Genomic DNA, 25,388 nt, shown 5'->3' with positions numbered 1-25,388 from the left:
CAACATAATTAAGTGCTATCTCTTATGGATTTCTGGGTTTAGATTATTTTGAATTTCTGGGTTGAGTTCAATTTGAATTTCTGGGTTTGGATCAGTTTGAGTAAACTGCAAATTCATCAGTCTTCTCCTTGTACAATCTACAAGTTCATGGTTGTCTTCACAGCAATTGACCCAAATAACTCCGAACCATTGATCCCAAAAGTTCGAGTCAGGATTTCACCAATAAGTAAAGCTAGATCCTTTAATGGGTATGAATTGAATGTCACCCACTCAGGTTATTCATGAGTCAAAATGAGCCCTGGGCATGATTAGAATCTCGACCAAAATGAGCCATGACTTCTGCTATAAAACTATAAATTAATGTTCATTTCCCTCTTTAAATAATATTAAAAATTTAGTGCCACAGTATTGTTATCATAATGCCAAATTGCCAAGTTTACAGTTTTCGTCGTTGGCTCCCTCTATAATCGTTAGATCTTTAAATTTTTTTACAAATTGTCGTAAATAAGCATTCGTACTCATGTCCATTTTGGTAATCCTAAGTACTAAGACAAGTTTTCAGTCTTACGGCATTAAAAAAAAATAGTTTACTTTAAAAAAAAAAAACCGTTTATCAAACAGTTTACCTGTTTTTTATCTCACAGCTCACTCAACAATAATTTTAGTCACGACATATTCAGAAAAAAAATTGATCACAGCACACTGTGCCAAATTGGGCCTAAATGAGATCATAGTATATATAATATATCAACTAGGTCTACAACTTGTATTCGAGTGGCACCGTTTATACATAAAGAAAACCAAATTGACAAAAATTATTCATTGTGTTGATGTACAAGTTCTGTTAATTAAGGTCATGGCATTCATTGACAGCTGGAATAGTACGTAGCTCCGTCCAAACCTTTAGCCGCAGCAAGAAGGCATTCACTTCATAATCCCAAAAGACAAATTAAAGCTCCCTGCAACAGGTTCTGGTTCTCTTTGAACGGATCCATCAAAGTAAATGTAGAGAGGAGATTGCCACCATTTTATGGTGGTAGCCTGGTAGGAGTTCTTTAAAATGAACCGATCTCTCTCATCAAGAAAACTATTCATCATACAATAATTAATTTAATTCCAGTGGTGGACTCAGGATCTAACGTTAGGGTGAACTTGAATTTTTTTTCTTAACGGAAGTGATAAGAAAAATTTTCAAGTGTCAAGTATTAGACTAAAATATATTAGACATACACTCAATTACGTATTAAATATTAGACTAATAAATGTTATAAGTCCATAATAGATCCAAAATCGCACAGAAGATTTCAAGAAGAATGAATTTTGAATTTTGAGTTCATTTGCATGGAGAGAATGTAAGAAAAAAAAACCATTTCTAAGAAGAAATACACACAAAAAGGAGAAAAAAAACAAAAAGAAAAGAAGGAAGGCAGTAGCTGGGATTCGAACTTAAGTGGGTTCAATATAAGTCACATCACCCAACCAAGTATGCTAGGCACTCCTTGCGGATATTACTAGGCACATGAAAAAAATTATAGAGCAATTTCTTGGTCCACCCCACCCAATGCTTAACATAAGTCCGCCCCTGTTTCATTCAGGTACAAGCTTGGTATTTGACTATTTGTGGTGTTTTTTTTTCAAAAATAGTATCATTTGTTTCTTTCCAAATCCGCCAGCAAAGATTTTGAATCTTCGCTAACATTATCTTATCATACGGTTGAATGAACATCCTCTTGACATTCAAAAGGATAATTTATATTGGAAAGTCTTCAATAGGGTTGAACGAACATATAGTCATAACAGTTGCATAAAAGATGATCAACAATTTCATTATTACTTTCACATAAAATTAAGGAATTTATTGTCTTCAATAAAAGCTAATCCTACTTTCAATGTCTAATTTGAAGTCTGCTTCTAAGGTCAACAACAACAACAAATGAGTCAATTGCCCGATGGAAGCCCAACGTTAATATTTCATGGCCCAAATTCCACTCTAGAAATAGTCAATTACACGTGTTATTGACATCATGTCTCTTTCATGTCAAATTTGACATTGCTGCGGTGCTGCCTGAAGGAGTCTTTCTTTCTTTTCATATCCTCTTCTCTACCCTTTTCTCTCCCCTCCTCTCCCATTTGAAGACTTCTTCATTCCTTTTATCGCTTCTCTTCTTCGACCCGGTATCTAGGAACAAAATCAACAAAGAAAAAAGGATTGAAATTTCAACAACACCCACTTTATAGCCAATTTCTTGGGTTTTTTCAAGAACAACAATAAATAGATTAAGAAGAGGATGATGATGGGTATAATTGAGTTTGGTAGCTACAGAGATCTTCTCAGCTAAAGTGGGTTTTCTAGATCTTTTGAGTTTTGTAGCATAAAGCTTTGGCTGGTCTATGGATTTAATGGGGGAAGATAAATTGGGTTATAGTGTGATTTGTGAGGAAGGATGGCTTGTGAAGATCATTGAAGGTCCTCAATTTCTATTGCCGGTTGACAGATCAGATGGAAAGAGGGATAAACCAAGCCAATTTGATGGAACAAACTCAACAGAGTGAAGAGGATGATATGAGGATAATTTGAAGATCATTGAACAGCCACACTTTTCACCATTCTATGTTGCATGATCTGTGAAATCAACAGAGTTGAAGGAGATGATGATAATCTGACTTATATTCATCTATGAGAAATGAGAGAAAAACTACTGAAAAAGAGGATACCGAACAAAAATAATAATAGAGAAGAAAATATTTTATTAGGCGATTTCATCAAACAATACTCCAATTATTTTTCATTCTTAACTTTCATTACTTCACATTTAGAAACTATTACATTGGTATCTCAAGTCTATATCTCAGTTTAATTTTAGTTCATTTCGTCATTTACACCATTAATAGTTTTATCTCCCACAAATTTTCAAGGGTTTTTTTGTCACTTCATTCTTTCCAATTTCAACTTCTATTAAAAAAAGTTGATTAATATATATCATTTCATACCAAAATAAATAAACATCTTTCATTTACCACAACTTTACAAACAATCTAAAGTTCACAACTACAAAATAAACCAGTATATATTTCATATTGTATATGTTTATCAACCAACAATCATATTGTTACAATAAAATGCTCAAAAACTCTATCATAATCTTGCTATTGAAACATTTAAATGCATATGATAGCGTTTTTGAGTATTTTACTTGAACAATATGGTTGTTGGTTGATAGACATATACAATATGATATATATGTTAGTTTATTTTGTAATTGTTGATTTTAGCTTGTTTGTTTTAGTTGTGGTAAATGAAAGATATTTATTTATTTCATTATAAAATAATACATTTTAAATTTATTTAAAAAATGAAGTTGAAATTAGAGAAAAATGAAAGATGAAATTAGAGAGAAATAAAGTGACAAAAATGTCATTGAAAATTGGTGGGAGATAAACTATTAACTATATTAATTGACAGAATTAACTAAAATTAATTTGAAATATTGAAAGTTAGAATGTATAATAATTATGGTATTGTTTAATAAAATCACCATATTTTATATATAATTTTGACATAAGTTTTGCAGTAAATTTGGAACGACAATGTCAATTTTCAAACTTGTTGACTACAGTAAGATGTTAAATTTGGATTTGACAAAGCAATTTGATTAGAGATGTTCTCAAGTAAATGGCAACCGAACAATAGTTGAAGGTACATTAAGCAACTTTCCAATTCTTATTGATAAGATCTGTCATTTGTTGAGGGACCCCAAACGTCATACTCATCGATCTGGTTGATGAGTCACAATGAAAGGGATTCCCAGTAATGAGCATAACAGCGTTCATGATCACGCAAAATTCCCACTAATTCCGTGTACGTACAAGGCAAAATTCCCACCAATTTGACACAAGACGTACATAAAAGGCTTACATGATCAAGAAAATCTCAAAAAGATTGACTAGCTAGGATTAATTTGAGGTACATTCCCAAATGCAGGTAATGTGCACCAAGTCATGGCAATTCGCCAATTTGTGCTTGTCCCCTTGGTCCCTTGAAGATGGCAATTTGCCAATTTGTGCATCGTCATCATCACGAACCATTCAAAACTCTCCACCATTCAAATACTGAAAGATGGTAATGTGCACGTACCTGTATGATATATCGTTTGATAAAGGCCAAAGGTGATTAAAAGTAACATATATATAGTGCTTCATGATGAAGTTGACATGAATACTCCAGCAGTTGATCGATCATTACTTAAACAACAATATCGATCACTTGCAAGTGTGAGAGAAACCAAAACTGTCGTCCGTGACTTTGCTAGGGTTCTACAGTTTCATATATAGGACATAGGGTTGGGAGTTGGTACCGAAAAAATGGTACCGAAACCGACCGTCCCGTACTGAATACTGACGGGTCGGGACGAATCGGTAAAAGGTCTTCGTTCCGTACCGAACTTAATATCAAAATTTTATAAATGGTATGGTTTGATATATGTATAATTCGTACCGAATGTATAAAATATATTAAATATATGCATTTTCAATATTGTTTTTAGTTTTTTAGGTCTACATTGTACTTTTAAAGACTTAGAACGTTAATTTACATTAGCTAATAGTTATAAATAGAAAAACAATATATGCAAAAATGTACAATTTTACTGAACCGAACCCATCCCGAATCAATATATACAAGTTCGGTTCGGTATTAAGTTTCAAATTTACGATCCCAAACTAAAATCGAAACCGAATAAATTATCGATATCGGTATCGGTATCGGCCGAATCCCGAACCGAACCATACCGGTCCCAGCCCTAATAGGACATGCATGCACCAGAAGGGCAAAAATCAACTCGATCCATCACTAATTCGATCTTTCGTTTTCTGCATCTATGCCACAATCATACGGTACCCAGTAGAAGACTGCCAGAAATTAGAGTTGGATTGATTTGCTGTTAGTAGTTGAGGCTTAATTAGCATCCCTTGAGACTACAATTGCATGAACAAGTTTTTCCAAAATATATTATGACGTGTAGCTAGGACTTTGATCATACCGAAAACTTTGTAAAGTCATTGGCTTCTCATTTATATCAATCCAATAATATGGTAACAACAGCGATATATCATCACAGATATTTGAATCCAGACATTTTTATTTTTTTTACATGAAATCCAGACATAATTTGGATTACCTATTCCAATTTAATAAAAAGTTCATGTAATACATATTGGTTATGTTATGTAATCTTTTAATGAGAAAAAAAATCTCTTCAAGAATATGTCAATCCACTTTAGTAAAAACCTAAAATGATACATGAACTATATAAACTATATATAACAAACTACTCAAAAATATCAGACAATAATTTAGTTTATAAATAACTCACTATTTAATTTAATAAAACAAATAAAGACCAAAATTTATAAATAAGAACCAAATAATAGCAAGTTACCACATGTCATAAAATATTTTACTTTTTTACTCCTCTTTGAACCCATAGTATTTGCTACTACTAATGAAGAGGTTATCTGTTACTGTCGATTATAAAAACTAACTGCTACTGTCGAGTTTAAAAACTAGCTGCTACTATCGACTTGGAAGACACTTGGTACTGTCGACTTGGAAGGTACATGCTACTGTCGACTATGAATCTAACTGCTACTGTCGACTTGGAATGCACATGCTACTGTCGACTATAAGTCTACTTGCTACTGTCGATTGAGAAACTAACTGCTACTGTCGATTAAGAAACTAACTGCTACTGTAGTGTTTGGTGAGCAAAATTCAAAATTTCAAAATTTCTCAAAACATATGCAATATGGTACTTAAATGAAAGCCCATGACATAAGTAACAACTTTATATATTAGCTCACCTCCAAATTACCGGTGGTTTGGCTGGAAAACTTAAATTTACTGGAAAAAAAAACTAAAAAAAATTAAGAGAGATAAATTTGTTAGATCGTGACATGTAATACTTTTCACGAAAATAATGGTATTTTTGATATTTTTGAATTAATTAATTAATTAGTTTTTTTTTACTTATTCTTTAGGCTTGGGCTTATGTCGTAATTTGTATAAGAAATATAAAAAGTGAGTTTTTAGTTAATTCAAAATTGGTCTAGTACCACTAAGTAATTTTCTAATATATAACAAGGGAAATGTATTTTTGGCAAGTTTTTTTAGTACATACGTAATTTTGTACCATAAATGATACATGAACTATTGCACTCTTACCAAATGTAATACCTCTTTAGTTTTTTTTTTTCGTTAAATTGATGATGTGACATATATTTCCGTTAAATGTACACACAATGTGTCGGTGCTAAAAGAATGCATCAAGATCGCAATAATCAATTATGAAGTTCCTATGAAGGTTTTAAGAAGGTAATGCATGGCATTAAAAAAGGCCCCGATATTGTGGCCATTTGAACTTGGATTAAACTTGAAAGTTAGCAGACATGGTCGCCATTGCTAGGCTTCAAGTAGTATTAATTCATTAATTAATTACTAGTAAAGGGTCCGTATAAGTAGTGTAATATTTTTTTTCTTTTCCTCTTTAGATGATATTAGTGTAATACTAGCCTGTTGGGTGTATGAGATAATGTAAATATGAGAGGTTTTGAGGAATATTTTGTTGAGGACTAGTTGAGGATTTTCCAATTGATTGATAATCATACCTACTTTTTGACCACATTTTTTAATCTCAACATTTTAGATTTTAGATATATATAAATAGATTATTTTTATAAATTTTCAATAAATTTGGTGATCGTTAAAATATTAAACTAGATCAAATTAGTTAACGGAAAAAAATTATTAAATATGAATCTTTCAAGTTCATAATGAATAAATTATATTTATGAATGTCCAACGATTTTTAAATTGGATGAAAATTTACAGGAATGATCTACTTATATATATCTCAAACTAAACTATCGAGATTTGAATATGAGATCGAAAAATGAGTGAATTAGAAAAATCTTTAACTAATTTTTAATAAAATAATAATCATTAGAAATATTCACATGTAAATATATCACAAATTATATCAACAAGTCCCCGTACAGCTTCTTTTTAAAGGAAAGCTAACTCCACAACTTGTTCAAGTGGCACCAATTTAATAGATAAGGGCATAAGGCCATAAGGGCAACAAACTAATCAATCGAGACCCTACCAAGTTGGGAAAGCTACTCAGTGTGAATCTAGAAAATTTGTCAGCTTATTTAAGGTCGTTACTCGTATGTGGTGCCTTTCATAAAATAAGTACAAAATTGATTTACCCAAAAAAAACAAAATAAGTACAAAATTTTGGACTTAATAAGTTGCGGGATCTATTTTCTTGCAGCCAACCTTAGTGGCGAGATGAAATAAAGTTGTTAGATAGCGGTACTATTATTAACGATGATTATTTGTAATACAATTATCTTTACATTATCTTACCACTTTGTAAAATCGGGCGCATTTTTTCCTGAACTGGTGTCTGTTAAAATGAATAGATTATGTACATTCTCTTGGGATATTTCCATATGTTATCCCGATGCTTATTGTAATGAATAATGCTAACTTGCTAGATGAATAACTATTCTGCATCTCATCCTAGAACTCATTTTAGCTACCAACTAATGTGACACAACTACATCCTTTAATGATATATCCTGATTGGGTAGTGTATATCTCACATAAGCTAACATGCATGCATGCATGGTGGGTTGTACAAGTGGTTCAACTAGCAGTGCTCGCCCCCCTAGGGCATTATGCAATTTCATCAATCAAGTGCTATGGCAGCCGCCCTGGCTTACCGAAAAAAGAGTGCAGATTTCAGGTACCGATGATCACTTGCACCATCTATGTGTAAGTCGATCACAATGTCATATCCAGCTTGGTCATTAGATAGTTAGTGAACAATAGTCAAACGCTCAAACACTAGTAAAAATGAAATTATTCGAGCATAATCAGGAGGCATGTGATGCATGGCTAGGAAACTAGCATGCAAGTAGGTCACGAATCTCATATCGCCTTAGGAGAGTGAAAGATGTGCTTATACGAGTAGTGTCAATTTCTCATAGTGATGACACGTTTTGGGGTGTAACTTTAGAAACAAAATCGTGCGGCTAGTAAATACAAAGCATGCCAAGCCAGTTGACACAAAGCTGACAATATCTTGAATTGTTACAAGGCACGTCATATAAATAATTTCAACCAATAAATAACAAAATATAATTTATACCCAAGTATCTTCAATCTTGGAGAACAACAAAGAAAATCAATTCTTTGTTTTTGAATGGGAAAGCTTTCATTAAAGACTTTAAGCAGAAGAATGGGTACAATCTTTCGCAAGCACATCTAGAATGATCCTAGGAGCTTGCTGAGTCCAAGTAGTAGCATAAGCAGCTTCATAACCTACAGCTGCAAGTTTATGAGCAGCAAAATTGCTTGCTCTATTACAATGTTGAAGCCTACCATTAGTTAAATGCTTCCAAGTTTGTTGAATATCATTAACAATACCTCCATCTGCAAGCAGAGCATGATCATCTGCATTTGCTGCAGAAAGAGCTTCCATGGAGTCACTCTTAATGAGAACATGATTCAAATTTAAGGTACGCAACAGATCTATGCCTCCCCTGATAGCAAGAAGTTCACACTGCTTAGGTGAGGCCTTGATGGCTACTGGCTTAGCAAAACCTGCTACAAAACGACCTTGAGCATCTCTGATGACACCACCAATGCCTCCATGACGATGGTTGGGAACAAAGGCAACATCAACATTTAGCTTAAACTGAAACTGACCTATGGGAGATGTCCATTGTTTCAACTTGCTCGGAGAAGAAACTTTTGGGGAAGTGGTTACCTTCCTGTATTCATCAGGCCACGTTACAGCTCCAAGTATAAGGTCTGTAACATTAACCTTCTTATCTTGCCATAAAACATCATTTCTAGTCTTCCACACACTCCATATAAGAACCAACAACTTATCAAAGGCATCATTATTAAGCTGAGTAGTAGTTTGCAGTGGCCATTCCCTAAAGGACATACCTTGATGATGGGAGAGATGGAACCCCGCAAGAGAGAGGACTTGCTGCATTAAAGCACACTCACATAAAGATGAGTGGTGTTTTCAGTATGGTGATTACAGAGAAGGAAGAAGAGCTCTCCTTGATACCCTTTGTAAGAAAGTATTTCTCTTGTAGGCAAACCATCATTAACTGCACAACAAGTGCAAATCTTGACTTTACCAGAAATTTTCTCTTTCCACAATTTTGATCATAGAGGCTAATAAGGGTCACCCTGAGATGAGGAGGTGAGTGCATTAGCTAGAACTTGTTAACGAGCTATCCAATAAGCTAATTTTACAGAATACCCGCCTCTCTTTTCAGATCTTCAAATAAGCCGGTCCTTTGTATGTCTACGACTTAGAGGAATACAGAGAACCTTACTTGTTACGTTAGGAGGAAAGATAGCATAGACCAACTGTTGATTCCAAGTTCGATGCTCTGCATGAATTAACAGATCAACTGTTGTCATATTACAATTTGAAGGCCGATGAAACTAAAAAGAAAAAGTAGTTGGAAGCCACTTATCAGTCCAAATGTTCACTTGAGTGCCATCTCCAATTTTCCATTGCACTCATGTTCTAAGAACAACCCGTGCATTCAGAATGCTGCGCCTTGAGCCTTGAGAAAGAAGGAGAGTCTCCCAAATTTGCATCCAAAAATCAATACTTTAGTATTAGGAATCGTCAATATATTAAGATGGCCGCGTGGCTTGAAAATAATTACGTCGCGATCATCAGCAATAGTTAATTAATTCATATATTTAATTAGTCATTAGAGCCAACGGAGGTTAATTACTTAAACTAGAGGTGAATATCGATTACACATTTTCTCTGTTGATTATAGACTTATTATAGTGTGGTTGTTATGTATGGTTGGAAGGGGTTCGCGAAGTTCTTTAATCTTTCTCATGCTAATACTATAACTCTAGATCTCTTAATTACATTGTTACTATCGCTTTTTGATGGACTAGCAAATCACTCGTGTCTACCAATACACTAAATAGCCAAGGTCCACTTCATCTACTTGCTATCTGGGACTTGATTTACATTAATCTGATCGATCTATCGTGCTTGCTTCAGGGTAATTAACGAGTACCTAATTAAAATATATATGATTGTATGTCGTACTCTATCATAAACCCAAATTTAAATTTGTATACGTGAAGCGTGTGGAGCACAAGCACTTCTGCCTACTGGGGCGGTCTTGCTGCACTCCTACCTATTCTATCAACTTGGAAGTATATTTTGTATTATCAAGTTCAACTTGAGCTTTTGTATTCCGGAATGCTACTCGATCATATGGTAAAGTCAAGATTTGCACTTGTTAAAGATTTGCATGGTGAATGGTGATCGATAACCACCTTCCCGCGCATTGGCCAGAAAGATGGTCGACATTTGATCGTTACAAGTTAAATCATAGAATTTGAAGGGAATAAAATAGATGACAGAAAAATTATTATATGTACATGGTACATAATCTACGTAGCGTATTATTTTAATATTATTAGTTCATTTTTACTGTGTTTGTTTTTAATTCGTTACTCATATTTAAATAATCTTTTATATTTTGAATATGATTGAATGAATACACTATATGATAATGGCACGTGGTGTTTCGGGTACACATAATAATTACTCGTTAGGACAATCATATTTGTATCCGGAAGAAAAGGCTGCATGCAAATGCGGATGGTCGACAACATTGAAACGAGGAACAAATAAGAACATTGCAAAGAGGAGACCATCAGATCCCAATTATTTCGATACATTGTTTCCATTTCACTGATATGTGCTGGTGAGGTGAAAAACTAGAACAAAATACGAGAGAGAAGTTGGAAGCCCTAGTAAATTTACTTTGCATCCTTCCATCAGTTCCATGATACATACCATACACAACCCTCCCCGGATTACGTACGTACGTGCAGACAAATATTTCTTCTCGTTTTTGTTTTGTACTTTTGTTTCTGATGTAAAGTTTCCTCTCATTTGATATTAGTGGGTTTCTCATTTGATAAGCTATTTCATGACAGCTGAAAGTTGTTCTTTTGCAACTTACGAAATCCTAATAACACTACGTAAGTATGTATAAAACCCTAAACCAGGTCGATCGACACATACATATAAAGGGTAATAAAGCCCCCTCCCTTACAATAATTAAGTGTTTTCTATTAGGTTTGTAGATCCGATTCCACTTAGGATAAGGATTCATTAGATCTTGATCAAAGAAGGAACACTTTGGTGGTTTCCTATTTGATAATGGTTTCTATGTCTATTGGGAATATGTTTCCAATGACTTATAAGTTTCAGGTTTAGACATCTATAAATGAGGACATAGGTAGCAGTAGTTAGATATCAAGGTAAAATACAGAGAGCAAGTGAGGTCTTGAGAGTTGGTGAGAACGTCTTGCGAGAGATCTTGTATTCTTGTTTGTGTTGTTCTTCTATAGTGAAACTCAGCAGCCCGAGGACGTAGACAAGTTCTTTATTGAACCTCGTAAACTTTGTGTTTGTGTTCTTAATCAGTTATCTATATTGTTTTGCACTTGTTAACTTCCGCAAGAGGAATTCAGGGTCGAATTCCTAACAGTGTGGTATCTAGAGCCTGGTTCTAGAGTGGAAACAATGAGCATAAAAGACGTTGAGAAAAGGGTTGACAGATCAAGGATTACATGAGTATGAAGAAGCTTGCGAAGACTTTAAGCGACAAACTCCCAAAAGAGATGAAGGAGGAAGAATTTGTCGAGATGGACATGATGGTCCTTGGAGTAGTTCGATTATCGCTTTCAAATGAAGTATGGCGATTTGTCATCAAGGAGACTACATTGAAGGGAATGTTGGATAGCCTATCCAACATGTATGAGAAGCCAAACACCGTTTAACAATTATACTTGATGAGACGACTGTTCACTCTGAAAATGGGTAAGGGTATATCTGTTCGCCAACAAGTTGGAGTAGTTGGTGATATTATCGAGCAACTAGCCTCGGTGGATGTAAAGTTCGACGAACACATCAAATCTTTGGTGTTGTTGACTTCCATGCCTTCATATTGGGATGTGATTGTGAAATCAATTTGTAGTGGAGTTAGGACTACGAAGAAGTTGAAGTTTAATGACGTGCGTGACATTATTTTGAATGAGGAGACGCGAAGACTTAATAACCTTGATGAGCCTTCAAATTCTGTGCTATCTATGGAAAATAAAGGTAGAACGTCCAACAAACACTTAAACAATTATCGTGGAAGGTCCAAGTCCAAGGCACCAGGAAAAAGACGAAGTGTGTCCAAGGCATGAAAATGGTCCGATGGGTATTGGCATTGTGGTAAGATTGGACATATCAAGAGAGATTGTAACTAGTGGAAGGATGCAACGAAGATGTCAAACACAACTGAGTATGACTCGGAGGAACTTGTACTAAGCGTTACAGAAACACCATTGGAATCATGGATCGTGGATTCGGGAGCATCTTTTCACTTAACTTCACAATGAAAGCTCATGGTAAATTACCAACATGGTCATCTTGGAAGAGTAATTCTTGCTGATGGTAGAGTCCTGGAGATTGTGGGAAGGGGTGATGTGAAGATCTCGCTCACACATGGTGGAATATGGACTTTGACGAATGTTTGACACATTCCACGGTTGACAAGAAACTTGGTTTCTGTGGGTCAGTTGGATGATGAAGGATGTCGTACTACTTTTGAGAAAGACACGTGGAAAGTAAGTAAATGAGTTATGGTAATAGCTCGTGGAATCAAGACAGGGTCACTCTACACGACCTTGGGTATTATCGATGTTGTTGAAAACAATGTAGGCGGTACGATCGTTCAGAAGAAAGATAATGCATACTTATGGCATTGTAGGCTTGGGCACATCAGCGAGAAATGAATGGGTGTACTTCAGGCACAAGGTAAACTATATGGTGTGAACTTAGTGAAAATTAGGCTTTGTGAATATTGTATTTTTTGGAAGCAAAAAACGGTCAGTTTCTCAAAGGGTGGCAAGGCGCCAAAAGATACAAAACTGGAGTTGGTTCATATTGATGTGTGGGGTCCTGCACCTGAGCTTTCAATGGTTGGCTCAAGGTACTACATGACTTATATTGATGATTCCACAAGGAAAGTATGGGTTTACTTTATGAAACATAAATGGGAGGTGCTTAGTACTTTCAAGAAGTGGAAGGCGATCGTAGAGACTGAGACAAGTTTGAAGATCAAATGTCTGAGGTCGGATAATGTAGGTGAATATTGTAGTAATGATTTTAAAGAGTATTGTGCAGAGAACGAGATCAGGATGGAAAGAACAATTCCTAGAACTCCACAGCAGAATGGAGTGGCTGAACGCATGAATAGGACTTTGAATGAGCACGCAAGGAGTAAGAGGATACACGCAGGATTGCCAGACATGTTATGGGCTGATGCGGTTAATACTGTTGCTTACTTAATTAACCGTGGACCGTCAGCGCCATTGAATAATCTACTACCTGAGGAAAAATGGAGTGGAAGAGAGATATGCCTATCACATTTAAGAGTGTTTGGTTGTGTGGCATATGTTCACATTGAGTCCGGTGCAAGAAGCAAGTTAGATCCTAAATCTCGAAAGTGCATATTCATCGGCTATGGCGGGGATGAGCTTGGCTATAGGTTTTGAGATATGTAAAGCAAGAAAGTTATCAGGAGCCGGAATGTCATCTTTAATGAAAAGGTGATGTATAAGAATATGCAAGCAGCAAAGTTTGAAAGTCTTGTAAGAAAAGATCAGTAGTTTGCAAGATTGGAAGAATTGTCTGATAAAGATGTGTCTAAGGTTAATCATGGGCAGGAACAACAAGAAGTAGCTCCTGAGGCAGCACAACCTGATAGTGGAGTTCCTAATGAAGAGCCAATGACACATCCTTTTGTGCCAAGAGTATCGTCGAGAAGTAACAAAGGAATATCACGAGATAGATACTCGCCTTGTGCTAACTATTTGCTATTAACTGACTGTGGTGAACCCGTGACTTATGATGAGGCGATACAACATGAAGATTCAACTAAGTGGGAGGGTGCTATGGAAGATGAGATGGACTCTCTCATGTCCAACAATACATGGGAGTTAGCTAAATTGCCAGTGGGAAAGAAAGCATTACAAAACAAGTGGATTTACAAGATTAAACAAGAAGTTGATGGGAGCAAACGTTACAAGGCCAGGTTGGTTGTGAAAGGTTTTCAGCAAAAGGAGGGTGTTGATTTTGATGAGATTTTTTCTCCGGTTGTTAAGCATACAACAATTCGGGTGGTGCTTGGATTAGTGGAAGCTGAAGGATTATATTTGGAGCAGCTAGACGTCAAGACTGCTTTTCTTAATGGAGTTTTGAAGGAGATAATTTACATGCAACAATCAAAAGGTTTTATAGCACCTAGTAAAGAGGACTTGGTATGCAAATTGCAAAAGAGCTTGTATGGCTTAAAACAAGCCCTAAGGCAGTGGTACAAGTGTTTGATGCGTTCATGTGTGGAAGTGGCTACACAAGATGTCAAACGGATCACTGTTGTTACTTTAAGATGTTTGACAAGTCTTATATCATTCTCTTATTGTATGTGGATGATATCTTGATAGCTTTGGCAGACTTCGGCGAGATTGAAAAGTTGAAGAAATTGATGTCAAATCAGTTTGCAATGAAGGATTTGGGTGAGGCGAAGAAAGTCTTAGGTATAAAAATTATTCATGATAAAGTGGCTGGTACTCTGAAGCTTTCACAAAGCGGAGTATGTTGAGAATGTACTTAAGCGATTCAATATGGATGAATTAAAGGCTGTAGGTACACCGTTAGCGGCACACTTTAAGTTGTCATTAGAACAATCACCCAAAAGTGAAAAGGAAAAAGAATATATGAAGAACGTACCTTATGCGTCGGCAGTTGGATGCTTAATGTATGTTATGGTGTGTACTAGACCCGATATTGTGCATGCAATTGAGTTGTGAGTATGTACACAAGTAATCCAGGTAAGCAATATTGAGAGGCTGTGAAGTGGATCATGAGGTATCTTCGAGGTACTACTAATATGTCTCTTTGTTTCAAGAGAGGTAGTGCTGAATTACAAGGGAATGTGGATGCAGACTTGGCAGGAGATAATGATACTAGTCGGAGTACAACTAGTTATGTGTATACTATAGGTGGTACTGTTGTATCTTGGATCTCACATTTGCAAGGGCAAGTGACTTTGTCGACGACGGAGTCAGAGTATGTAGCAGTCTCAGAGGCTGGTAAGGAGATGGTGTGGCTAAAAGGTCTCTTAGAGGAATTGGGTAAAAAGAAGGAGATTTATGCTTTGCATAGTGATAGTCAAAGTGCAATTTACTTGGCAAAGAACCCTGCTTTTCATTCAAAGACTAAACACATTACTATGAAGTATCACTACATAAGAGAGCTCGTGGAGAATGAAGTGCTGCAATTGTTGAAGATTCAAAAAAGTGAAAATCATACAGACATGTTGACTAAGTCTGTGCCAATAGGTAAACTGAAGCTATGCTTGGCTTCAGTTGGTCTCCAAACTTGAAGAGGGAGATGTTAGTTGCGGTGAGTTTCGAGTTGCTATGATTGAAGAGTGTTGAATATTGTTGTCACTGGTGCAATCGGCTCCAAGTGGAAGATTGTTATGTTTGTGGATCCGATTCCACTTAGGATAAAGATTCATTAGATCTTGATAAAAAAAGGAACACTTTGGTAGTTTCTTACTTGGTAATGGTTTCTATGTCTATTGGGAATAGGTTTCTAATGACTTATATGTTTTAGGTTTAGACATCTATAAATAAGGACATAAGTAGCAGTAGTTATATATCAAAGTAAAACACAAAGAGCAAGTGAGGTCTTGAGAGTTGGTGAGAACGTCTTGCGAGAGATCTTGTATTCTTGTTTGTGTTGTTCTTCTATAGTGAAACCCAGCAGCCCGATGACGTAGATAAGTTATTTGTCGAACCTCGTAAACTTTGTGTTTGTGTTCTCAATTATTTATCTATATTGTTTTGCACTTGTTAACTTTCGCAAAAAGAATTCATGGTCGAATTCCTAACATTTTCTTGCTCTTTTTCCTCTGGATGCTTTTCTTTCATATCCCCCTTTCATTTTGTGGTTAGTAAGACGTCTTACTGAAGCTGACTAGCAGTGATCGATATCAAAATCATACATATAAAATCAGTTGCGCTGGCAGAATATCAAGAGATTAATTATGATTCTATAATCTCTACGAAGGAGGAATTCGATCTGTTCCATTGATCCATAGCCAATATTGACATGTACAGAGGTTTAAAATTTATATTTAAAACCTCTAGCATGAGTTAAGAAAACTTTGATGAAAGTTTAGAGTTGGTAGAATGAAACGAAATATTTAATATTCTCTGTAGAATTTAGTGATCAAATACATATTGAATATAGCTCATATATGGAGATGTAGACTTTTTTTATACGCATCAAATTTTATTGTTATATACTGATCCCTACTTATCTATATGAAAACTAATCAGTGATCGGTATTTTAGTGTTGAACAGTTGTCATGAGATCACAAAATTCCTGCATAGATCATATACATTTGAATTTGAGCAGATCATATATATATTGACTATATACATACAGAATTACAGAATTTACGAAAATATTTCCAATGAGGACAATTGTGTTGAGAATTAGTTGAGGACTAAATAAATTCACTCATTTTTCGATCTTATATTCAAATCTCAACCGTTTAGTTTGTAGATATATGTGAGTATATCATATTTGTAAACTTATGTTCAAATTTAAAATCGTTAAGACATTTATAAATATAATTTACTCATTATGAATTTGAATGATTTGTATTTGTAATTTTGGTCCGTTCATTAATTAAATTTACTTTGATATATTAACCATTATCAAATTGACTGAAAATTTGTACAAATAATCTACTTATATAAACATAAAATTTAAACGGTTGAGATGAAAAAACATAATATATAAATATATAATTAACAATTAAATCATGCCTCAACTAGTCTTAATAAAATAGCCCTCATTTGAAAGGCTTTTCAGATAATACAATACCAAATATCTAGTTCCCAATTGCCGTGTGGACAGTTCATGGAAGCGCGGAAATGAGGGCATCCGGTGATAAGAAATGAAACAGAGGTAGCTGCTGAAGCTGAGTCAAGATAGCTTGCTATTTAATATTTATATAAACCAAGTTGGCTCATGCAAAACACACGCTTACAACTGTAAGCAACCAAGTCAGGCATAAGCAAACAAGTTTTCCAATCCAAAAAGAGAAATAACGTACGTTCTTCATCACAAAGACCAATAACATTTGGCAATTCGATCATATATTGTGTATTGTTTCACAAATTTTAGTCTCCCTAATTCTTTGCCTTTCCCACTTTCCACTTATGCTTTTGGTGTGTTGCATTTGTTATGATGATTTCAAAATGAGTTAGGTCGCTAAATCTAATAAATTTTGTGATTTATAAATCTAATTATTTCAAATCCTATACGAGGGGTTTGAAAACATCAATTACTCAAATAGCATGATAATGTTAGCGAACGAAGTCATTCAATTGGTCAACAACATAGTTAAACATCAAATATCTGTTTAATTAACTAAAGATGCTCTAAGAATGTACCATTCTGATGTTGAATATCAATAAATTTCATAAAATATAAAACATCAATTAAAACAAATCCAAAATTTATATAGTTGAAATGAAAAAATGTGATCAAAATTAGTTTGAAATTCTCAACCAGTATTTAAGTTAATAGTGGTCGTTAAACAAGTCCTAATTATTTTTTTTAAAAGAAACAATTAAATAGAGGTAATTTTAGGATCAGGACAAATTTGAATCCTGACACGTAGGCCTGATGAATAATCAGTGCATATTACAAAATGGGGATAGGCCTCGGGCAATGAACCAGCTCAACCTCATTATCTCTAGCATAGCCCGCTCTCCTAATTTTTTAACTTTTTTCAACTTTTGTCGTTTAGTCTTGTCTATTCCTCAAGGTTTCCAGGTTCATGAACCTCCATTTCCACCCTTGATTTCATTATAAATCCGAACCACCAGATCTGGCTGATCAGATGGCTCAGACCTGATCATTTACGCAACGTTTAGAACTCACTGCTGCGGTAAAATATTCTAAAACAGTGTTATTCCCGTTTCGCTTCTATTCATTTTACTTGAAGTGGCGGCTAGAATGGTAAGCAGAAGTAGAGAATGACACTCCTAAAATGTGAAACTCGTGGATCACTGGTGAAAAGGTTTGGTGGTTTCAACTTTGAACACATAAATCTCAGGTATTGTCCATTCACACTAGGTAAAAGTGGTACATGAGAATTAGACCGTGAGGAACGATATATGTGGTTTCAACACATAGCCTTTTTAATCGGTTCAATATATGAGCAAAATTTTATGTGGTAGAATGAGTGAAAGAATAATTTTCGACTAAGACTCTAATTGTGTCCATTAAAGGATATCTGGTAATTTGTTTTTCAATTTGAAGTTGGTACATTCTGATTTAGTGATTTTCAGCCGTAATACATGAGATATATATCTTGGTAAAGAGAAAAGAAAATGTCCAGCAAAAACATGTCACTCTATCATTAACATCATAGAGTAAAGAAATGCAATGTATCCAATTTTCAGTTCTATGTTATTGGTGTTGAATTTTCAAAATTTGAACATGGTAATATTTCTTTGCGTTTGAGCTGATAAATTTTTTCACAATCCTTTGGAAGAATGGCAGGTTCTATTAAATTGGAGATTTATTAACCTACACAACCTCTTTGGATTCAGCTATAACTCATCATTTGTTTAAAGACTGCATACTTCATTAAGCAAATCCAGCTTTCGGTAAAAAAAAAAAACACCATATACAACCTCCTAAGAGATGCACTTCTTTAAGGATCAAACAAATAAATAATGTAAAATTAAATACGATCACATTTTTTCATCTGTATCTATAAACATCAATCACGCGTTTTATTTAATAAATTTATCAGATACTAGACTAAATGACGCAACATAAGCGCAACACTAAACCGTAACCGTGTCATGCATAGAGGACACTAGAGTGGAACACCTCATATCCTTATCTTGCTTCTTATTCTTTGTAGCTTCATAATGTTCACTTCGAAGTAAAATTTCACTTACCCAAACCCCAAAATCACCACTCCAAAATCCAAAATCATACTGATCACTTCTTTTGCTTCCGTTTTCAAGACAGTAAAAACGAAGGAGGTAAAACTCCAAGCAGCACAAAATGGCATTATGTGAATCTCTATTTCACCAGAGGATACACACGTAAAAACTCAGCCCCACTTGCCAACCCCCTCCACTGGGAAAATATAAATACAACCATAAAGCCCTCAATGAAATAAAAAACACTCGTAGTTTTGTATTCGCTTCTCAAAAGAAAAACCCAAGTCCAGCTTTTTTCTGCAAAATCGTTCCAACCAATTTCAACTCCCGAGTCCTCTAAAAAATGTGTGGAGGTGCTATCATTTCCGACTTCATCCCTCCGACGCGGTCCCGGCGAGTCACCGCCGACTTCCTCTGGCCCGATCTTAAGAAATCCAGCTCCGGGAAAAGATTCTCCGCCGGCGGCCGGCCACGCGGCTCCGGGATCCTCGGATTGGACGACGATTTCGAGGCTGATTTCCAGGATTTCAAGGATGAGTCTGATGTGGACGACGATGAGGATATGCTCGGTTCCAAGCCCTTTGCTTTCTCCGCCGGAAAGCCTTCTCCATCTGCTCGCGGTAAAAATCACCTCTCTTATAATACTCAGCTTTGAATCTGATTGTTATGGTGATATGGTTGATATGAACTTATATAGTGATTTCCATTTTTTTGGTTTCTTTTTTTAATTTTAAAGGTACATATATTTATTTTTCTTGTGGTTTGATGATGAAGTATTCTGACTTTAAAGTGAATAGAGTTGATTTTGTTCCATGAATTCGTTTTTCTGATGATTCTATGAAACAGTACGTTTTTTTGGCGAGAATTTTGTTACGTACATGATTGAAAATTGCTGTTTCAGCTCAGATTTGAAAGATCTTGGTAAATTATATGAATTTGATCAGTAATTGTTTCAAGGGATCATTCATGTTGTTATTTTACCAACTTAAACTTTGCGAATTAAATCGGAGAGGAGAAATTGATTAATTTGAGGCAAGTAATTGGTTTTTGCAAGTCATAAGATCAAAATGAACCGACTTTTTTTTTTGGCAAATTAAAGTCTCATATTTTACAAAGATCAATAGAACATTTAGTATAGATTTAGTTAATACAAATTTATTTTTTGACACATAGATTCAATTTATATATCTTTGTTATGATCACGGTTGTTGTAATATGGAGAAGAAGGTATTACCTGGTTGATGCTTATAAGATCACATCAGTGGGAAGGTTTCTATTACTTATATTACATGACATATGGCTGAAGGGATGTTCGAGGGTTTTCTTTTAGATCTTCCTTAGGAACTTTTATGTGTTCTGACATAAATCTCTTTCTAATTTGTGAAGCCCCCAAGACTGTGAAATCTGTTGAGTGCAATAGTCAGGTTGAGAAATCTGCAAAAAGGAAGAGGAAGAACCAGTACAGGGGAATTCGTCAGCGCCCATGGGGCAAGTGGGCTGCCGAGATCCGAGATCCAAGGAAAGGAGTCCGGGTTTGGCTTGGGACTTTCAACACTGCTGAAGAGGCTGCAAGAGCCTATGATTCTGAGGCGCGTAGAATCCGTGGCAAGAAAGCCAAGGTGAACTTTCCTGAAGAAGCCCCTCGTGCTTCTGCAAAGCGTGCTGTCAAGGGTAATCCTCTGAAAGTGCTTCCCAAGACAAACTTGGACGATATCCAGTCTAATCCGGACCAGAACTACAATTTTGGCTCAGATCAAGAATACTACAATTCCATGAGTTTCCTGGAAGAGAAACCCCAAACTAATAACTTTGGGTACATGGATTCTGTCCTTACCAATGGAGATTTTGGGCTGAAATCTTCCACTGGAGCTGATCCTGCCCCACTGTATTTCAGTTCTGATCAGGGAAGCAATTCCTTTGATTGTTCCGACTTTGGTTGGGGAGAACAAGGCTCAAAGACTCCTGAAATCTCATCTGTTCCTGAAGAAAGTGAGAACCCATTTTTTTTGGAGGATGCTAGTCCAACCAAGAAACAGAAGACTAACCCTGAGGATCTTGTGCCTGCTGAAAATAATGTTACTCCCAAGACACTGTCTGAGGAGCTGTCAGCTTTTGAGATGAAGTATTGTCAGACCCCATACATGGAGGGGAGCTGGGATACTTCGATGGATACCTTTCTCAATGGTGATGCAACCCAGGATGGTTGTAACCCATTGGATCTTTGGGCCTTTGATGACCTTCCTTCAATGGCTGGGGGAGTTTACTAAGTGTACCAGCTTTTCAAGTTTATGTAAATAAAGCTACATGTTAGTGACTTTCATTCTCTATTATCCTCAAATTTGTTTTAAATTTCCTTTCATTTTTGTTCTCAACTTATTCGGTACAAGAACCTGGTACTAGTTTCTTATACCTGGTGCCTGCAGGAAGGGTTTCGCTGAAGAGTGCAAGCAGTTGAACATGCATAATACTTGTGTGGGGAGTATTTAAGCTGTAGCTGCTGGTGTTTGGGGGAGTATATAGGTATTAGGTTTACTTCTACCTTCAAAGACTTAATATTTCTTGCTAAACTTAATGTTTGTACTGATGTTATGGGTCTGTGTAAGCTGTGATGATACTGAAACCTGATGATTGTGAACTTCGGTCTGTTTCAATTTATTCAGTTCTTTTGTTATACAAGAGGCACCCAAATTTATGCACATATATTGTGGTTGTGTATTTTTAACTCATTGATGTTGATTTCAACTTGTTTTTTATTACTTTTATTTTTTTATTTGGAGAAGTTTGATTGCCTCTTTGCTTGTTTTATCTAAGCGGCTTCAAGAGGCTGCTCTGCTTATGTGTGTCTTTTTCTTTACTTGATTCCTGGCATCACATCAGCGACCGGTAACCGTCGTATACCTCAGCCATGTGTGGAGGCTGATGCATGCTCGCCACTTGTTGCTTCTGTATGATTGAGTGAGGTGTACGACTTCCATGCGGTGGATACTGTTGGTTGCGGGTGTGGAGCTCTGATGTCACCTGGAGCCCTAGCTCCATGCTTAGAGGTATCAATAAGGTCAACACCAGATCGTAATGCCTTGGAAGTTGGACCTTTACCTCTTATATGCATCGGCAAGCATGGAAATAGACAAATGGGCGTGGGAAGGGGATGGTGATGATCACATAGGCTGGTGTGATCCTTAAGGGTGGCAGCATAACCTTGTTTTACAGAGAAGAGTCTGAAGAGAATAGCAACCACTAGACCTCAGGATGATGAGATCTAGGACCAGTTAGGTTCGTGAGGGGACCAAGTGTGGGTCTTCATTTCATGTGATCCGAGTCTGAGCATATTCACAATGTGGGTTTTGAAGACGGGGGCAGGCTTTGGTTATTGACCATTAACTAAATACTAGGGAAAGGGAAGTTGTACCTACCACACCAGGTTTTGGTGCATTTCACGGTCTTCACCTACCCAGAACGAGTGTTGTAGAACAGTCATAACCACCTGTAAGTGCGCTTAGTTAACTGGCCTAATAGCTTGTTCTTAAGAGTCCAGGGAAGAGTTTAAGCATACGAACATAATTGGACGAAAAGTTTGTTCTTCAAAGTCACCAGAAGATTTTAGTCGGATGACTAGTGTTCCCACATGATAGTGTCTTAAAACATCGTTAATTTGATGTATGACAAATCTTCCCCAATAGAATAACTTCGTCTAATATTCGTTCAATTCAGAAAGAGATTGGGCACATATCAAACGAAGTGGTGGAGAGTGGACTCAAAGGGAGCTATTGTTGCTTCCTGAAGAAAGTAGAGGGGAAAATGACGATTGTTTTGGGTACAAGTCCTGCCTGTCTTGTGTGAACCTAGTTTTGGAAAGTTTTAGTTTTCTCTATATACAAAGCTAATGTTGTGGAGGCCCTGGTATAAATCTAGAAAAGAATAAAGCAAAACACAAAGCTACAATCTAAAGAAAGACATCAAATTCTCGCTTCTTGTACAAGTAGTACCAATATTGAACAATGATGAATTGATGATAGCACATTAGCTTATAACAGTAGGTTAACTACAGAAACATAAGCCTAAGATGTTGATCTGCCATGGATGTCATCAGTTCATTACAAATTTCGGCTCACTCGTGTTTCCAAAAGCTCTGCCATGCATATTCTTTCAAAAGATCCTGTTTATTTCTTCTCCTATTTCTTCTTTTACCAGTAGTTTTTCTGGGTGTGGTTACATTGATCATAATCTTCGTCATGAAGCCCCAAAAGCCAGTTTTTTCACTCCAAGATATAAGCGTGGATTCGTATAAGCTCAATGCCTCTTTGGGTCCAACCTTGTTTGTCTCATCAGTGATCACAATGACCCTTAATGCTCAAAATCGTAACAAAGTTGGTATCTGGTATACTTCTTCCCACCTCGAAGCTCTTTATGATGGACTGCCTATGGGAACGATTCGGATTCCCGGTTTTCTTCAACCTGCTCATAGTAGTAATGTGACTGTGGAGACGAGGCTTCTATTTCCATGTGTGAATGCCAGCCAAATTTTAGTAGAGGCTTCATTGCAAAAGGATCCCAGGAAAAACACGTTTCAGATGAAAATAGTTGGTGATGTTGGAGCTCACCTGCTGGTATTTCACATAATCCTTTTAAAGATCAAGGTTAGTAAGCATTTTCAGGCACTCCTACTGTCACCCTCAACGACGTACGATATTTTAATATTGTTATGCAAGGTTTTGATTTTCTGATATACAAGTTTTCCAGAAAACAGTTTTTCTTTTCGTTTGATCGTTTAATCGAGATTTTTTGTTCTTGTAGGTTGGTCTGGAGTGTGACATAAACATTGATTACAAAGAACTGACCAACAGAAATGAAGTTTACAACACCATTGGATCTTTTCCGGCGTCTTTTGTTACCAACTCCCAGTCCTTGTTTATGAACTGCACATTGGCTTTGTACATATAGCTAGTAGAAATGAAAATTACTGAATTGACAGAAAACTTGAACATGAAGTTCTCCTTATGTGTTACAGTTACAGTTTGTTATGTGAAACCACAAACTGAACCATTCTATATCATCGCGCAGTTTTCTAGTGACTTGTGTAGTTGAATCAAAGAACAGAGTTGTTCAAAATGTTAAATCTAGTCATGTAGATAACTCCTAATCAACAACTGAATTCTTAAGACCAATCAAGTCCCAGATTTATGTTTGTTTGATGGGATTTCTTTACCAATTACGCAAAGACTCGTAGTTTTGGGCTAGCGAACTGACTTTTCAGGTATGAATTGACAACACTCATTCACATCAAACTAAGTGATGAACACAAATTTTTACCCTGTTTCTTTGTCGATCTCTTTAGGTAGAAATGTTCATGTTACGCCTCCAATCTATTGCAATATTACTTCACTTTCCTATGCTTCAAGATATGATCAACTTTTTGTTGTTTGGTATGTGAAAGTAATGTTCAACTAATTCATCATGGATGTCTCTTATCAGTAGCTTTGCCAACAGGCAAGGATTAATTTGACGCTTCTCCATCTATCACTTTATGAAATAAGAGGTTAGTGTTAACAATTATTCCAAATCATTTCAGTACCTCCTATAATGTAAGAACTTAAAGTATAAGGTAATGAAAACCCTAGATTACGTACTTTATCAAATAAGCAAAATTGCCAAAATACACTTTAAATTTGGCTAAAATTGTCAATTTGAACCCGAACTTGTATTTGAGTCAATTTATCTCCTAAACTTGGTAAAAATTACCGATTTGCACCCCATCCGTTAAATTTAACTGTTTCTATCTAATTTTGTGTCACATGTCATGCACATGAGGGGTAATGTTGTCATTTTCTTTTTATATTTTTTTTAAAAACAAATACAAATATTCTTTAAAAGGATGATTATTTTTTAATCAAATTATTTATTTACATCTTTTCTCTACATACTTAACCATACTTTGAATTATATATTAAACATACCCACCTATTCAAATATAATGTGTTGTGTGTGTATATATATATATATTTATATGTACACATTGTTGGAGGAGGAACGAAACGAGAACAATAACGACTTAATGAAACAAAACGTAACCATTTAATTATTGATAATGAGGCCTATATATATGTATTAGATAACTACAATTATGTAGGATTCAGAGTCCTAATCTATTACAGCGATGCGAATTTATCTCTAACAGGAAACTTAATAAGACTAAGACACACATAATGTTAGAATAGT

General features: G+C 35.7%; 2 protein-coding genes across 3 annotated transcripts; both read left to right on the top strand.

The window, feature by feature from the left end:
* The first annotated feature begins 19,421 nt into the window (after nt 1-19,421).
* Nucleotides 19,422-21,872, top strand: LOC126800526 (ethylene-responsive transcription factor RAP2-12-like). Of its 2 annotated transcripts, none has more exons than XM_050527900.1 (3): nt 19,422-19,792; nt 20,559-21,478; nt 21,596-21,872. In XM_050527900.1, exons 1-2 carry the CDS (start codon nt 19,516-19,518, stop codon nt 21,437-21,439), a joined length of 1,158 nt encoding a protein of 385 aa, XP_050383857.1. In that variant the 5' UTR covers nt 19,422-19,515; the 3' UTR covers nt 21,440-21,478; nt 21,596-21,872. The 2 variants fall into 2 exon arrangements, with proteins under 2 accessions (XP_050383857.1, XP_050383858.1); XM_050527901.1 differs by having other exon boundaries at nt 20,559-21,482.
* Nucleotides 21,873-22,027: 155 nt separating this feature from the next.
* On the top strand, nt 22,028-24,195 carry LOC126800544 (uncharacterized). The gene is made up of 2 exons (XM_050527924.1): nt 22,028-23,809; nt 23,967-24,195. The coding sequence occupies exons 1-2, from the start codon at nt 23,249-23,251 to the stop codon at nt 24,111-24,113; spliced, it is 708 nt and encodes a 235-aa protein (XP_050383881.1). The 5' UTR covers nt 22,028-23,248; the 3' UTR covers nt 24,114-24,195.
* The last annotated feature ends 1,193 nt before the right edge of the window (nt 24,196-25,388 follow it).

Source organism: Argentina anserina, chromosome 6 (genome assembly GCF_933775445.1).
Source record: "Argentina anserina chromosome 6, drPotAnse1.1, whole genome shotgun sequence".
Lineage (NCBI taxonomy): Eukaryota > Viridiplantae > Streptophyta > Magnoliopsida > Rosales > Rosaceae > Argentina > Argentina anserina.
This window is presented reverse-complemented; position numbering and strand designations above follow the sequence as displayed.